Raw genomic sequence first — 17,129 nt, forward strand, 5'->3', positions numbered from 1 at the left:
ATAATATGAGAGCACACCTCCAGCTAGGATGGAGTCCGTCACTCCTCAGCAGGTCAGGCTTGGTCCTGTTTGTGGGTGAGTCCCACAAATTATCTACAAATTATATCTTTTGTGAGGGGCAGAAAACAGAAAACATGATAAAGCCCAAATAGGGAACCGTACCCATGACAAAAGTGTGTGTATACAGTGGGAAATACTGTACTGTATTAATGTTTCAATGGAACCAACCAAAATCATTCAATTATTTAATACAAAATAAATTACCAAAATCAAGGTTTCAGAATTATTGGCACTCCTCATTTAGTACATTGTGCAACCACCTCTGGCAAGGATAACAGCATGGAGTCTTTTCCTGTAAAATTTGACAAGATTAAGGAACACACTTGACAAGATTAAGGAACACACACGGATTGAGGTCCGGCAACTGAGATGGCCATGGCAGAACATTGATTTTGTTGTCACATTACCATTTCTGTGTGGATCTTGAGGTATGTTTCAGGTCATTGGCCGTAGGTGGACTTTCCAACAAGACTAATCCCAGCCTTCTGGCAGAGGCAACCAGATTATCAGCCAAAATTGTCTGATACTTGGTAGAATTCATTATGCCACCAATCTTAACCAGTGCCCCTGGACCTCTGGGGGGCCCTGCCTTGATTGGGTAACCGATAAAATAAACTGCATAATAACTAAATGTGACTGGTCAATTATGTGAGTCAGGGGCTGGGCCCAAGAGGCAAAAAAACAAATGACTTATTCTATAACCAACCAAGATAACCTGTTCTCAATGTTCAAAATAAACCAGAGAAGATTTTTAGCTACAGAGGATCAATAGTTTCTCAAAAATAACTGGATTAAATGTAATAACCAGCATATGCAGGTAACTGCCAAAATATAGAAAACCCCAACAAAGTGTCTTAAAAAGGGTGTTTGTCCTCCACCAGCTGCAAGAACAGCTTCAATGCGCCTTGGCATAAATTCTACAAATTTACCGAAACAGTGGCAGGAAAACACACCCCACACACACCATAAACTTTGTCCCTCATTTACTCAATTGTTTCCTTGATTTTGGCAGTTACTGGTTGCCTACAGTCTGGAAGGCTGCAATTTGGGCAGCATGCATGCCAAATGTACAGCTTGTTGTGTTGTGGCCATAGATAAAATACATCAATTTTTTTGGAACCTCTTACCCTGGCATTTTGAGTGGTAACTCATGGGTACACTAGCAATGGCTGCCAGTCCTGATTTGAACTGGAACTGCCATCCATGGATGATATGTTGTTGGTTGCAGCTGTCTGTTTGCACATTTCAATATACAAATCGTGGGAAAAACATAGTTTGGAAAGCAAATGTCTACTGCTGAAAATAGAAGACTGTATGTAGAACCAATATAATTTTCAACTCCCATTTTTTTGTGACTAGCAGCACTATTTTTTCAAAGTAGCTCACCCTGAGATAGGCTATTGCCAAGAGGAGCGCATTGGCCATCACCGTGAGTAGTAGCATATGGTGGCTTCATCATTACGTGAGTCAGTGTGCCACTGTAAATTGTATTTAATTGCCCAATGTAGTAATATATAAATAAAAACCGCAATTCAAACAGGAAAGCTGTTTTAACCTCTTGAATCTAGGGGGCACTATTTTCATTTTTGGAAAAATAACGTACCCAAAGTAAACGGGCTATTTTGTCAGGACAAGATGCTAGAATATGCATATAATTGACAGTTGTGAGTATAACAGAACTGATATTGCAATCGAAAGCCTGAGAAAAATCCAATCAGGAAGTGACTCTTATTTAGAAACCTCTGCGTTCCTATGCGTCCTTATTGAGCAGTGAATGAGATATCAACCAGATTCCTTTTTCTATGGCTTCCCTAATGTGTCTAGTGTCACAATACATAGTTTCAGGCTTTCATTTTGAAAAATTTGCCTGAAAGTCAACATTGCGTCTGGTCAGCTGGAGTCTCTCAGAGTGTTTTGTGCATGAGGGACAAATGCGGCCATTGTTTCTCTCTTTCCTACTAAGAAGCCATCTGTCCCGGTTGCTATATTATCGAATAGATATTTGAAAAACACCTTGAGGATTGATTATAAACAACGTTTGACATGTTTCTGTCGATATTATGGAGCTAATTTGGAATATTTTTCGGCCTTGTCGTGACCGCAATTTACGGTCGAATTCTCAGCCAAAGTGAAGAACTAACGGAGTTATTTCGGCTACAAAAATTATATTTTTGGAAAAAAGGAACATTTGCTATCTAACTGGGAGTGAAAACATCCGAAGCTCATCAAAGGTAAACGATTTAATTTGATTGCTTTCCTGATTTTCGTGACCAGGTTGCCTGCTGCTAGCTAGGCATAATGTTATGCTAGGCTATCGATAAACTTACACAAATACTTGTCTTGCTTTGGCTGTAAAGCATATTTTCAAAATCTGTGACGACAGGGTGATTAACAAAAGGCTAAGCTGTGTTTCAATATATTTCACTTGTGATTTAATGAATATGAATATTTTCTAGTAATATTTATGTCCGTTGCGTTATGCTAATTAGTGTCAGTTGATGATTACGCTCCCGGATCCGGGATGGGTAGTTACAACATTAACATACTCAATTACAATTTTTGGGAAGGAAAACCATTTCACTATATTGTAAATTATAGCTCATATTTCATAGAAATCTGGAAACATTGGGCATTTACTTTAAGAAGATTTAGCCGTTTGCTATCGAGTTGATGTCCTCACCAATACCCCGCCCTCGATTCCTTTTTTCAGGGTCTTGCATGTCATGTACTTCAACCTCACCAGGTCCACGGATGATTATTTCTCTGTTGCGTAGCTGCGAATGGCCTGTGAGGAGGCCCCCTTGCGAGAGTCCAACTCCTTCAATGCTTCTTTAACCAACACCATCGTAGGTGGATGAAGAGGAGTTTTTAGTGCCACAGCAGGTGCTTTGCTGGTTTCTAACAATGAAATAAACAAATGCATCAACCGTAATCTAACCAAATAGCCGTAAAATTAGGCTACTCAAATTGGCCTAAACCGCACATGGTTTTACAAACCCGATTTAGCTTTTCCTGACACTTTTTCATATTTTTTGGGCACGTCAGAAAGTGACGTTACTTCTTCGGCGCCTGCTGCTTTTTCTTTAGGTGGCATGACGGTTCATCTCAAAGTTAGGCTATATAAAATGTTAGTTTAAAAACAGCAACTGCATTCTCAGCCTACACACGTTCAATGTTATGCACCTCAAGCAACACCGCAGCAAAGCACGAGGTTTACCTGAACAGGCGCTGACATTTAGGTACCAGTTAGTACATTAAAGGTCAACTGATCAGTCCGAGTAGTGTGAAATCGCTTTTTCTTCCCTCCTCCGTTCCTTCCTTCCATCCATCCTTTCCTTTACTGCGCTTATCAGTTTACCGTCACTGCTCTGGCATATTATTAACCATGACTCACCAAACATAAATGAAATATGAAAACACTTCTACATTTTAGAGATCATCTCTCGTCCAAGATGGCGTAGCAGTAAGTCACCCTGTCTCTGTCTCGTCGTGTCCCTTGTATATATCGTCTATTTTTCGTTTTTTACATATTTTTCTTCAAAAACATTTTGCTAAACCTAAGCTTCCAAATACTTCCAAATACTCTCCTGCAACCCGCCTCACCCAATGTAGCTATTTTTCCTAAAGTATTTATATTTACTTCGGAGCCGGAACCCCTCAACTGAAGCTAGCCGGCTAACCACCAGCTATGCTAGCGGTCTTCAGCTAACCGGTCATCAGCTAAGCTAACCTTTAGCTCGGAAAGCTCTCGCCAGCTCGAACAACGCGACTCTAACCAGAGCATAACGGACCTATTTATTTTTCATCCCCGGATTCATCCCTGGACTCCCACCGCAAACGGAACATTTCAGCTGGATCTTCACAACTAGCTATCTAGCTAAACCGCAACCCCGGATGTTTACTCCTGGCTAGCGCTTCCACCCACTTAGCGTGAAGCTAGCCCGGCCAGCGCACCTGTACTACCACCGTAGCATACTCCTGGGCTACAATACCCGGGCCAACGACCGGTCTATCGATGTCACCGCATGAAGAGGAATAAACAGACTCACCCCATCGCGACGTCCCCTAAAGGCCAACTCTCTAGCCCTCGCTATCTCCCTGCTTGCTAAACTCGGCCTGCTAACTGCTACCTTGTTTAGCCCGGGCCTACGAACTGTTAGCTTGTTAGCACAGGCCTGCTAACTGCTAGCTTGTCTAGCCCGGGCCTACGAACTGTTAGCTTGTTAGCACAGGCCTGCTAACTGCTAGCTTGTCTAGCCCGGGCCTACGAACTGTTAGCTTGTTAGCACAGGCCTGCTAACCGTCTGAATCGCAGCGTCCCAAACGCTCACCGGACCCATATTTACTTTCTATCTCTTCTTGATTTTTAATCTGTTTATACCTTTCCGGAAACCTGGCTCACCCAATGTGATACGGAATCGCTATTATTTTTAATTTTTAGAACACACTCAAGAACCTCCAGAAGCTAACCAGCTAACTAGCTACAAGCTATTTAGTCATTGTTAACTTTTTTTTCAACCTGGATAACACTCGCCAGTCCAGCTTCCCTGCCCCATCCACCGCTGCCCCCTGGACACTGATCTCTTGGCTACATAGCTGATGCACTCTGGACTGTCCATTAATCACGGTACTCCATTCTGCTTGTTTATGTTTTATCTGTCGGCCCCGTTGCCTAGTCAACGCCATTTTACCTGCTGTTGTTGTGCTAGCTGATTAGCTGTTGTCTCACCTACTGTTTAAGCTAGCTTTCCCAATTCAACACCTGTGATTACTGTATGCCTCGCTGTATGTCTCTCTCAAATGTCAATATGCCTTGTATACTGTTGCTCAGGTTAGTTATCATTGTTCTAGTTCACAATGGAGCCCCTAGTTCTACTCTTCATACCCCTGATAACTCCTTTGTCCCACCTCCCACACATGCGGTGACCTCACCCATTACAACCAGCATGTCCAGAGACACAACCTCTCTCATCATCACCCAGTGCCTGGGCTTACCCCCGCTGTACCCGCACCCCACCATACCCCTGTCTGCGCATTATGCCCTGAATATATTCTACCATGCCCAGAAACATGCTCCTCTTATTCTCTGTCCCCAATGCTCTAGGCGACCAGTTTTGATAGCCTTTAGCCGCACCCTCATACTACTCCTTCTCTGTTCCGCGGGTGATGTGGAGGTAAACCCAGGCCCTGCATGTCCCCAGGCACCCTCATTTGTTGACTTCTGTGATCGAAAAAGCCTTGGTTTCATGCATGTCAACATCAGAAGCCTCCTCCCTAAGTTTGTTTTACTCACTGCTCTAGCACACTCTGCTAACCCTGATGTCCTTGCTGTGTCTGAATCCTGGCTCAGGAAGGCCACCAAAAATTCTGAGATTTCCATACCCAACTATAACATCTTCCGTCAAGATAGAACTGCTAAAGGGGGAGGAGTTAGCCTGCAAAGTAATGTCATACTTTCCAGGTCCATACCCAAACAGTTCGAACTACTAATTTTGAAAATTACTCTCTCCAGAAATAAGTCTCTCACTGTTGCCGCCTGCTACCAACCCCCCTCAGCCCCCAGCTGTGCCCTGGACACCATTTGTGAATTGATCGCCCCCCATCTAGCCTCAGAGTTTGTTCTGTTAGGTGACCTAAACTGGGATATGCTTAACACCCTGCCAGTCCTACAATCTAAGCTAGATGCCCTCAATCTCACACAAATCATCAAGGAACCCACCAGGTACAACCCTAACTCTGTAAACAAGGGCACCCTCATAGACGTCATCCTGACCAACTGGCCCTCCAAATACACCTCCGCTGTCTTCAACCAGGATCTCAGCGATCACTGCCTCATTGCCTGTATCCGCTACGGAGCCGCAGTCAAACGACCACCCCTCATCACTGTCAAACGCTCCCTAAAACACTTCTGTGAGCAGGCCTTTCTAATCGACCTGGCCCGGGTATCCTGGAAGGACATTGACCTCATCCCGTCAGTTGAGGATGCCTGGTCATTCTTTAAAAGTAACTTCCTCACCATTTTAGATAAGCATGCTCCGTTCAAAAAATGCAGAACTAAGAACAGATACAGTCCTTGGTTCACCCCAGACCTGACTGCCCTCGACCAGCACAAAAACATCCTGTGGCGGACTGCAATAGCATCGAATAGTCCCCGGGATATGCAACTGTTCAGGGAAGTCCGGAACCAATACACGCAGTCAGTCAGGAAAGCTAAGGCCAGCTTCTTCAGGCAGAAGTTTGCATCATGTAGCTCCAACTCCAAAAAGTTCTGGGACACTGTGAAGTCCATGGAGAACAAGAGCACCTCCTCCCAGCTGCCCACTGCACTGAGGCTAGGTAACACGGTCACCACCGATAAATCCATGATTATCGAAAACTTCAATAAGCATTTCTCAACGGCTGGCCATGCCTTCCGCCTGGCTACTCCAACCTCGGCCAACAGCTCTGCCCCCGGCAGCTCCTCGCCCAAGCCTCTCCAGGTTCTCCTTTACCCAAATCCAGATAGCAGATGTTCTGAAAGAGCTGCAAAACCTGGACCCGTACAAATCAGCTGGGCTTGACAATCTGGACCCCCTATTTCTGAAACTTTCCGCCGCCATTGTCGCACCCCTATTACCAGCCTGTTCAACCTCTCTTTCATATCGTCTGAGATCCCCAAGGATTGGAAAGCTGCCGCTGTCATCCCCCTCTTCAAAGGGGGAGACACCCTGGACCCAAACTGTTACAGACCTATATCCATCCTGCCCTGCCTATCTAAGGTCTTCGAAAGCCAAGTCAACAAACAGGTCACTGACCATCTCGAATCCCACCGTACCTTCTCCGCTGTGCAATCTGGTTTCCGAGCCGGTCACGGGTGCACCTCAGCAACACTCAAGGTACTAAACAATATCATAACCGCCATCGATAAAAGACATTACTGTGCAGCCGTCTTCATTGACCTTGCCAAGGCTTTCGACTCTGTCAATCACCATATTCTTATCGGCAGACTCAGTAGCCTCGGTTTTTCGGATGACTGCCTTGCCTGGTTCACCAATTACTTTGCAGACAGAGTTCAGTGTGTCAAATCGGAGGGCATGCTGTCCGGTCCTCTGGCAGTCTCTATGGGGGTGCCGCAGGGTTCAATTCTCGGGCCGACTCTTTTCTCTGTATATATCAATGACGTTGCTCTTGCTGCGGGCGATTCCCTGATCCACCTCTACGCAGACGACACCATTCTATATACTTTCGGCCCGTCATTGGACACTGTGCTATCTAACCTCCAAACAAGCTTCAATGCCATACAACACTCCTTCCGTGGCCTCCAACTGCTCTTAAACGCTAGTAAAACCAAATGCATGCTTTTCAACCGATCGCTGCCTGCACCCGCATGCCCGACTAGCATCACCACCCTGGATGGTTCCGACCTTGAATATGTGGACATCTATAAGTACCTAGGTGTCTGGCTAGACTGCAAACTCTCCTTCCAGACTCATATCAAACATCTCCAATCGAAAATCAAATCAAGAGTCGGCTTTCTATTCCGCAACAAAGCCTCCTTCACTCACGCCGCCAAGCTTACCCTAGTAAAACTGACTATCCTTCCGATCCTCGACTTCGGCGATGTCATCTACAAAATGGCTTCCAACACTCTACTCAGCAAACTGGATGCAGTCTATCACAGTGCCATCCGTTTTGTCACTAAAGCACCTTATACCACCCACCACTGCGACCTGTATGCTCTAGTCGGCTGGCCCTCATTACATATTCGTCGCCAGACCCACTGGCTCCAGGTCATCTACAAGTCCATGCTAGGTAAAGCTCCGCCTTATCTCAGTTCACTGGTCACGATGGCAACACCCATCCGTAGCACGCGCTCCAGCAGGTGTATCTCACTGATCATCCCTAAAGCCAACACCTCATTTGGCCGCCTTTCGTTCCAGTACTCTGCTGCCTGTGACTGGAACGAATTGCAAAAATCGCTGAAGTTGGAGACTTTTATCTCCCTCACCAACTTCAAACATCAGCTATCTGAGCAGCTAACCGATCGCTGCTGCTGTACATAGTCTATTGGTAAATAGCCCACCCATTTTCACCTACCTCATCCCCATACTGTTTTTATTTATTTACTTGCTCTTTTGCACACCAATATCTCTACCTGTACATGATCATTTATCACTCCAGTGTTAATCTGCAAAATTGTAATTATTCGCCTACCTCCTCATGCCTTTTGCACACATAGTATATAGACTCCCCCCTTTGTTTTCTACTGTGTCATTGACTTGTTAATTGTTTATTCCATGTGTAACTCTGTGTTGTCTGCTCACACTGCTATGCTTTATCTTGGCCAGGTCGCAGTTGCAAATGAGAACTTGTTCTCAACTGGCCTACCTGGTTAAATAAAGGTAAAATAAAAAATAAAAATCAAACTCTCAACCACAAATGCAGGGTTTTGTAGTTAAACATTGTGCAGCTGTTAAAAACTTAAAACAAAAAGTCGAAGATAAATATTTTTCTCAGAAAGACAAGTTAGTTTGTTGGTTTAAAAAATAAACAGACAGCTTTAGAACCTAAAAATTATTACTGATACATGATTCTGAATGTTCAGCCTCCTCCTCTGCAACATGACATTAGCCCACAGTTGCCATATGAGACATCTGTGGTTTTCCTGTGAACAAGCTCCACATCTGCTTTTCTATTGAAACATGTCATCTTTGTCCCAGTCACTGCCACCATCTTCTGTGATGTCAGACTAACAGTATGTATGTAGCTGTCTAAAAAATGACATTGTTCATCCCTGATATGGCTGCTCGTCTGTTTTTGCTCATCCTCCTTTTCGGTGAGTTATTTTTCCTTCCATCTGTTTGTGCGACAGGATATTCCATTCTTCTTTCCCCTCTTTTAGTCTTTTACTTTAGGAACTCTTAATATTTCAACATGTTATGGTTATAATAAGTGTGTCTTATTCCATTGTCCTTCATCCTAGTCATTATTTTACATGTTGTACAGATAAGAATGACCACTGCTTGATAACATGGCTGTGAATGCATTACAGACTGTTCTGCTTCGCCAGCTTGTGTAAAGTGATCCCATCTCATGTTTTCTTATTTTTCATAATGGTAAAAAGAGCGCAATAATGACCCATTTTGTTTTGTCTAGATACCTTCCAGTACCTCAAAGGCAAAGGTCAGTATCATTATTATGGATTTTAAGTTGCAATATGTAACTTTTTGGACTACCAGACTAAACAACGGATGACCAAAATATTCAAATAATGATTGACATATTTTCAATAAAAACATTATTTTGATGAATTTATCCATACGATTTCATCCTTCCATGAGCTGCTGTATACACTGGGTATACAAAACATTAACATGACATAGACTGATCAGGCAAATCCAGGTGAAAGCTATGATCCCTTATTTATGTCACTTGTTAAATCCACTTAAATCAGTAAATAGATGAAGGGGAGGAGACAGGTTAAAGACGTGGATTGTGTATGTGTGCTATTCAGAGGGGGAAAGGGCAAAACACTATTTAAGTGCCTTTGAACGGGGTATGCTACTAGGTGCCAGAACTGTAACAGTGCTGGGTTTTTCACGCTCAACAGTTTCCTGTGCGTATCAAGAATGGTCCATCACCCTAAGGACATCCTGCCAACTTGACACAACTGTGGGAAGGATTGGAGTCAACATAGGTCCGCATCCCCGTGGAATGAGACAGACAGCAAGATTAATACAAATCTCCACTGTTGAAAACCAAATGCCAGTCTAAAATAAATGGGATATAATATCTAAATGTTTTTTACAGTGGAGATCAATATAATAAATTGCCTGGCTGGGCTGATGAGATAGTAGATTGAGCAGTCAAATGGAATAGTGAATAGACTCTTTTTTGTGTTTGCAAACGTTGCGCGCATCGCCCTTGTGCGGCAACGTTTACAAACACAAAAAAATGGTCTATTCACCATTCCATTTGACTGCTCAATCCACTATGGTGACAGAACGGAATGCCAACAAAATAAAGCCTCTATTTACATGTTGCATATGAGTGCATTTCACACTACTTTTGGATTGTAATTGGAGTTTAAGGGTCGTACAAAAGTCCTGCTTAATATAAGGTTTGTGTCATCATTGTAAATCAAATGCATTATACTTAAAAATAACTTCAACTTCAACCAGTAAAATGTCTCTTTGGCTATCTTTTGCTGCAGCCTATGGCCATGTCAGTGAGTGTTTAGCATTGTAGCTAACAACTTGATTCATCCAAAATAGTTAATTTACAAAGATCAACACCAAATTATAATCTTAGTGACTGTTCAAGCAAGAATCAACACATCATTGTAAGCGTTAGGAGAGCCCCCCCCAAAAGTTATTTTGTTTAGAACTAATAAAAACATAAATCTAGGCTATGTTGAATGTGAGCAGATGGCGTGGCTTTCTTACTGCAGCCAAGAGTCATGCGCATCTGTACGTGATGTCAGTGTGTCGTGCACTGGAAAGTATCAAATCAAATCAAATTGTATTTGTCACATACACATGGTTAGCAGATGTTAATGCGAGTGTAGTGAAATGCTTGTGCTTCTAGTTCTGACAATGCAGTAATAACCAACGAGTAATCTGACCTAACAATTCCACAACAACTACCTTATACACACAAGCGTAAAGGGATAAAGAATATGTACATAAAGATATATGAATGAGTGATGGTACAGAATGGCATAGGCAAGATGCAGTAGATGGTATCAAGTACAGTATATGCATATGAGATGAGTAATATTAGGTATGTAAACATAAAAGTGGCATTGTTTAAAGTGGCTAGTGATACATGTATTACATCAAGATGGCAAGATGCAGTAGATGGTATAGAGTACAGTATATACATATGAGATGAGTAATGTAGGGTATGGGAACATTATATTAAGTGGCATTGTTTAAAGTGTCTCGTGATTCCATTTTTAAATTGACTGGAGTTGAGTCAGTATGTTGGCAGCAGCCACTCAATGTTAGTGGTGGCTGATGGCGTTGAGATAGAAGCTGTTTTTCAGTCTCTTGGTCCCTGCTTTGACGTACTTGTACTGACCTCGCCTTCTGGATGATAGCGGGTGAACAGGCAGTGGCTCGGGTGGTTGTTGTCCTTGATGATCTTTATGGCCTTCCTGTGACATCGGGTGGTGTAGGTGTCCTGGAGGGCACTTAGTTTGCCCCCAGTGATGCGTTGTGCAGACCTCACTACCCTCTGGAGAACCTTACGGTTGGGGGCAGAGCAGTTGCCGTACCAGGCGGTGATACAGCCTGACAGGATGCTCTCGATTGTGCATCTGTAAAAGTATGGAACTCCATTTGGGTCTTTGCATTTCAAAAAAGATACACGTGAAATAACACTATTTGATGCGTCAAATCAGCTTGACCAATCAGGACCTAGATATGACTGTACATCACATAATAATTTAACACGTTTGTTACTTTTTTACGTAGTTATTACAGATTGATTACACTATCACTTGTATTTCATATGTCACAGTGATTCACCGATATGTGTGATGCTGGTAAAGTTTTGTCTTGTGCACCTGCCGCTGCAGCACAAGCACAGACACACCTCCCCAAGCTCTGGGACAGTTCTGGTCAGAAAGAAATCCATCACTTCCGTTGTTTGGCTGTGCCCATTTAGCAACGTTCCAAAATGAGCATATGTCCTGGTGAAAGGATGTAAATAAAACACATTTACTCAGAACAAAGATTCCAAGAACACAGGATGAGATGTTACTATCCTTTGTGCAAGCACTTCCAAGAGTTAATGAACAGTGAGCGTGGTGAAATTTGGGGAGCGCATCGTCAGTAGTGTACCTTTGGTTCCTAGGGTGTTTCGGCCTTTCACACTATACACCCTCCCCAAAGGCGGCCAGCGACAGGGTGATCAATCCTACGCTTGCGTCCCATTCCCAATTAGTCATAAGAGTTGCCTTGTTGTTGATAGCCAACATCCCATGGGACTATGCATGGCAGGGGCGTCCTCCTCCCTGAGTCAAGCATTGTTGACCGCATACCTCCTGGCCCTCTCACTTCGGGGCCCAGCTGGGGTCTTTCCTCTTCATCCAGAGCCACTGACTGCTGCCTTCTGCCGCCTCCGATACAGCTTTGATTGCTGAACGCTGGCTCTGGCCCTTAGTTCCCAGGTCTCTAAGCAGTCTGGTTGTAGATGTTGCCACAAAACCTCTGCAGCCCACCTCCACTGGTCGGACTTCTGTGTTCCAGCCATGATGCCGTGCTTCGGCAGCTAGATCAGCATAGCGCAGATGTTTTCGCTCATAAGCCTCATCTACTGAGTCCTCCCAGGGTACTGTGAGCTCAATGATGAAGACCTTTCACCATACCATTGGTGAAGATTAACTGGTGTTGGAAGGACGTCATATGTTGCTCTGATGGAAAAGCTCAACCGCCTCGCTTCCATGGCCCACAGATCCTTCCAGCTGATCTTCCTCTTCTCCACACTGTCCCATCGAGTCCACTGTCCCTGTTTGGCAAGAGAGACTGCCTTGGCCCACCTTGCAGCCTCCTCCTGATGGCGTACTTCCTGCACTACCATCTTCCGCCGCTCGGGTGCAGTGGCCTTACTCCAAGCAGCACGGCTAGTTAGCCCAAGGCCTCCTCTCCCTTGCTGAACATGACCCACAATGTCAGCATGTCTGAGGGCTGCTGTTGCCTCCTGGACTGCTTTTCCTGGCCTTCATTTTCGCCCAGTTGCCAAGGTCGGCACGTTGTTGCTCACCACTGGGTCTCGAGATTCATTCAGTGTCATCTGGAGCCTGGTTTTTGCACACTTGAATTCCTCTGTTAGACTGGTGAGAGGCAGCTTGAGGACACCATCTCCATAGAGGCCTATGGTGGTAAGGCATCGTGGAACTCCAAGCCACTTCTTTAAGTAGCCTGTGACTCCTCTTTCCATCTTCTCCACTGTTGAGATTGGAACCTCATACAGTGCTAAGGGCCACAACACCCGGGGTAGGAGACCAAACTGCAGACACCAGGCCTTTAACTTTCCAGGTAGCTGGGTGTTATCGATGGACTGTAGGCTACTACTGATGTCTTTGCACAGCTGTTGCACCTGGTCTTTGTCCTTCAGGCTTGCATCATACCACCTTCCAAGGCTTTTTACCGGCTGCTCAGTCACTGTTGGGATTTGGTCATCTCCGATGAAGAATTTCAGGTCAGAGAGTACTCCCTTCACAATCGAGATGCTGCGTGACTTGGATGGTTTAATCTTCATACGGGCCCAGCTGATGTTCTCCTCGAGTTTTCTGAGCAGTCTCCTGGTGCATGGGACAGTGGTGGTCAATGTTGTAATGTCGTCCATGTAGGCTCTGAGTGGAGGGAGGCGGAAACCAGAGTCGACTCGCTGTCCACCAGCAACCCATTTTGAGGATCTGATGATAACCTCCATTGCCATTGTGAATGCCAACGGAGAAATGGTACATCCTGCCATTATACCTACATTCAGGCACTGCCATGAGGTGGTGAACTCTGAGGTGGTGAAGCAGAACTGCAGATCCTGGAAGTACGACTTCACCAGGTTTGTGATGGTGTCCGGTATGTGGAAAAATCTGAAGGCAGACCACAGGAGTTCATGGGGCACAGAACCAAATGCATTGGCGAGGTCGAGGAAGACTACATGGAGGTCCCTTTTCTCCACCTTGGCCATTTGGATCTGGTGCCAGATCATGCTGGAATGTTCCAAGCAGCCAGAGAACCCTGATATTCCTGCCTTCTGTACAGATGTATCGACGTACGCATTCCTTTGCAGGTACTCGGCCATCCTCTGGGCAATGACCCTAAAGAAGATTTTACCCTCGACATTCAGTAAGGAGATTGGGCGGAATTGGCTGATGTTCACTGCATCCTTCTCCTTAGGGATCAGGACCCCGCCTGCCCTACGCCACACTTTGGGTATTACCTTCTTCTGCCAAGCTGTTCTCATAAGCCTCCAGAGGAACCTCAGGACGTCTGGTGCGTTCTTATACACTTTGTACGGGACTCCATTTGGCCCCGGGGCTGATGCTGTTCTTGCCCGTCGAACTGTGTTTTCCACCTCTTTCCATGTCGGAGGGCTGGTCTCAATATGATGTTCCGGGGGTTCAATGGGTGGGATATCTGATGGGATGGCCAGATGTTCATGTCGCTTTGAGTCAACGTTTGTTGTTCTCAGGTGCTCCTCTAGGTCTTTCTTTGTTGTTTTTAGAGCTCCACTTTTTTCCTTTGTGAAGAGACTTTTAAGGGACTTGAAGGGATCTTTATAGAATCGAGTTCTAGTTTGCTCTTTCTTCCTTCTACGTTTCCGTAGGTTCTCTGCTCTACGGAGGGATGCCAACCGGGTTTTGATGTCAGCCTGAAGTGCCTCTATGCCCTCCTTTTCCACTTCCGAGGCCTTCTTCCACTGTTTCTTAAGCTGCCGCCTTTCTTGAACGAAGCACTTGATTTCTTGTTGCCTCCTGGAAACTGGTGGGGTTGGAACCTTTCTCCCGCCTTTTGCCTCTTCCACTCCAAATCTTTCTGTCCCGTACTCATAGATGATGTCCCCCATCCTCTCCAACTTCTTCTCCACTGTGCCTCGAAGTTTCTCGAGGGTCAAGTTAAGGTCAGTATTCACTGTTTCCCACAACTTCTTGTCACTGGCGCCAGGCCACTTCACATACGGTCTGTGCCCTGGCAGTCTCCTCTTGACTGCAGGTCTGGGAGGCTGGGTGAGTTCCACTCCTGTTGTTGGTTCCACCTCAGTTGTTACTTCGGTGCTTGAGTTTACGTCCTCCATGACAGTGGTACTGATGCACTGCAAACTATGGTTTACGTCCAGTTGCTGTGCTTCATTCGACTGATTTGATCGCTTTCGCAGAAAGTAATCAATGCGAGTTCTCTGTCTCTCTTTACCCAAACATCCCTTCTTCCCCTGGTGGATCCTCATCCCATGGTGTGATGTAACTTTCCTCCAACCACAGACACATACCTGCATCTGTTTGTGGCCCACTGTTGCAGCAGAACTTGTGACAGTTGCTGTGGTGTTCTCTTGTGCTGTGCTCTCATTACTCGTAGTCGTTTCCAGTCCAGTCGTTACCCATGTTGTCAGCCGATGAGTCATCTTCCGCCCCCGCTCTCGCAGACTCTAGGGGTATTCTCGTATGTTGACTTTCTGTAGCTAAAGTGGGTGTTTCCAACATACTGCGAAGCATGGGAAACTACAGAAATGGGAAGCTACCCCATGACTTTCCCAGTGGGGTCTATTCCCTCCGGTCAGCCGTCTCTCCGTGCCGCCACAAGGACTTTCCCCTGTTGTCAGCTGATCTTTCTCAGCAGTCACTGGACAAGTCCAGATATTCAGATTCCAAGAACACAGGATGAGATGTTACTATCCTTTGTGCAAGCACTTCCAAGAGTTAATGAACAGTGAGCGTGGTGAAATTTGGGGAGCGCATCGTCAGTAGTGTACCTTTTGGTTCCTAGGGTGTTTCGGCCTTTCACACTATACACCCTCCTCAAAGGCGGTCAGCGACAGGGTGATCAATCCTACGCTTGCGTCCCATTCCCAATTAGTCATAAGAGTTGCCTTGTTGTTGATAGCCAACATCCCATGGGACTATGCATGGCAGGGGCGTCCTCCTCCCTGAGTCAAGCATTGTTGACCGCATACCTCCTGGCCCTCTCACTTCGGGGCCCAGCTGGGGTCTTTCCTCTTCATCCAAAGCCACTGACTGCTGCCTACTGCTGCCTCCGATACAGCTTTGATTGCCGAACGCTGGCTCTGGCCCTTAATTCCCAGGTCTCTAAGCAGTCTGGTTGTAGATGTTGCCACAAAACCTCTGCAGCCCACCTCCACTGGTCGGACTTCTGTGTTCCAGCCATGATGCCGTGCTTCGGCAGCTAGATCAGCATAGCGCAGATGTTTTCGCTCATAAGCCTCATCTACTGAGTCCTCCCAGAGTACTGTGAGCTCAATGATGAAGACCTTATTGAGCGAACGGGACCAGAGCACCATGTCAGGTCTTAGGGTGGTGGTTGCGATCTCCGGAGGAAACACAAGTTGCCGGCCAATGTCAGCTAGCATTTTCCAGTCGCAGGCCAAGCACAGCTGGTCTCGCTCAAATGGTGTAGAGCCGCTCTTCGGTGGTTTAGCCCCTTCGCGGACAAAGTTTGTCCGTAAGGAGTGTGATGCTGCTGTGGGTGGTAGGGAGTTGGTGGCAGCTCGCTTGTCCTCCAGGGCGGACGCAAGGTTTTTAAGGACTTGGTTGTGACGCCAAGTGTAGCGTCCTTGGGTGAGGCTTGTTTTACACCCTATGAGAATGTGCCTGAGGTTGGCTGGCATGGAACAGAGGGCACAGTCCGGATCTTCATCATAATACGTCTTGAATGAAAGACATGTCCTTCATCTTTAGTTTTCATTTTGGCAACCGTTTTACAAAAGCAAAATGTCCATCGAAGCCGAGGATTATTGTGTGATAACTCCCTCCTAAGGACTGTTCCTGGCACGGGTTTCATTGTTTATTGCTTAAATAGACAACAGTGTCTGAATTGTTTTCTCTGTCAAACTCATATAATATTAAGTTGTACATTATCTGTATGAGTAGTTAAACATTGAAAATGAATTTATAATTCAATTAAAAAAGACACTCCATCATCCCACTGATCTCACAGATCTTCCTCAACCCAGTCTAACAGTGATTCCTGCAGTCATCAAAGAGAAAGACTCAGTTCAGCTGAACTGTCAGACTCCTCCATCTGTCTCTGAGTGTTACTTCAAAATGGCTGGGCAAGTGGAATTCACCCTTCCATCACCCTGTCAACAGACACTCACAGGAAGACTACTGGTGAGGTGGACAGGTCAGAGTTCACCAGCTGAGGTCAAAATCCAATGTCAGTACAGTGCTAAAGGTTCACAGTTTAGATCCATATACAGTGAGCCTTCAACAGTCACAATTCAGGGTAAGAAGACTATTTGAATGGTTGTAAACAATGTACTGTTGTGCCATCATTACCATGTTCATACTGTGTGTTGTCATAATCTATTACGTGAAACAAACAATCAAGCAATATATTATCCCTTCA

At 45.3% G+C, this 17,129-nt stretch overlaps 1 protein-coding gene across 1 annotated transcript in view; it reads left to right on the top strand.

The window, feature by feature from the left end:
* Nucleotides 1-8,460: 8,460 nt before the first annotated feature.
* The window catches only part of LOC121840668, a gene marked incomplete in the record, with an annotated part of 71,581 nt that continues 62,912 nt past the window's right edge, over nucleotides 8,461-17,129 (top strand). The window contains 3 exon segments of the mRNA XM_042305270.1: nucleotides 8,461-8,875; nucleotides 9,196-9,222; nucleotides 16,719-16,979. Of these exon segments, the coding sequence (XP_042161204.1) occupies nucleotides 8,818-8,875; nucleotides 9,196-9,222; nucleotides 16,719-16,979 (346 nt within the window).

Source organism: Oncorhynchus tshawytscha, linkage group LG02, assembly GCF_018296145.1.
Source record: "Oncorhynchus tshawytscha isolate Ot180627B linkage group LG02, Otsh_v2.0, whole genome shotgun sequence".
Lineage (NCBI taxonomy): Eukaryota > Metazoa > Chordata > Actinopteri > Salmoniformes > Salmonidae > Oncorhynchus > Oncorhynchus tshawytscha.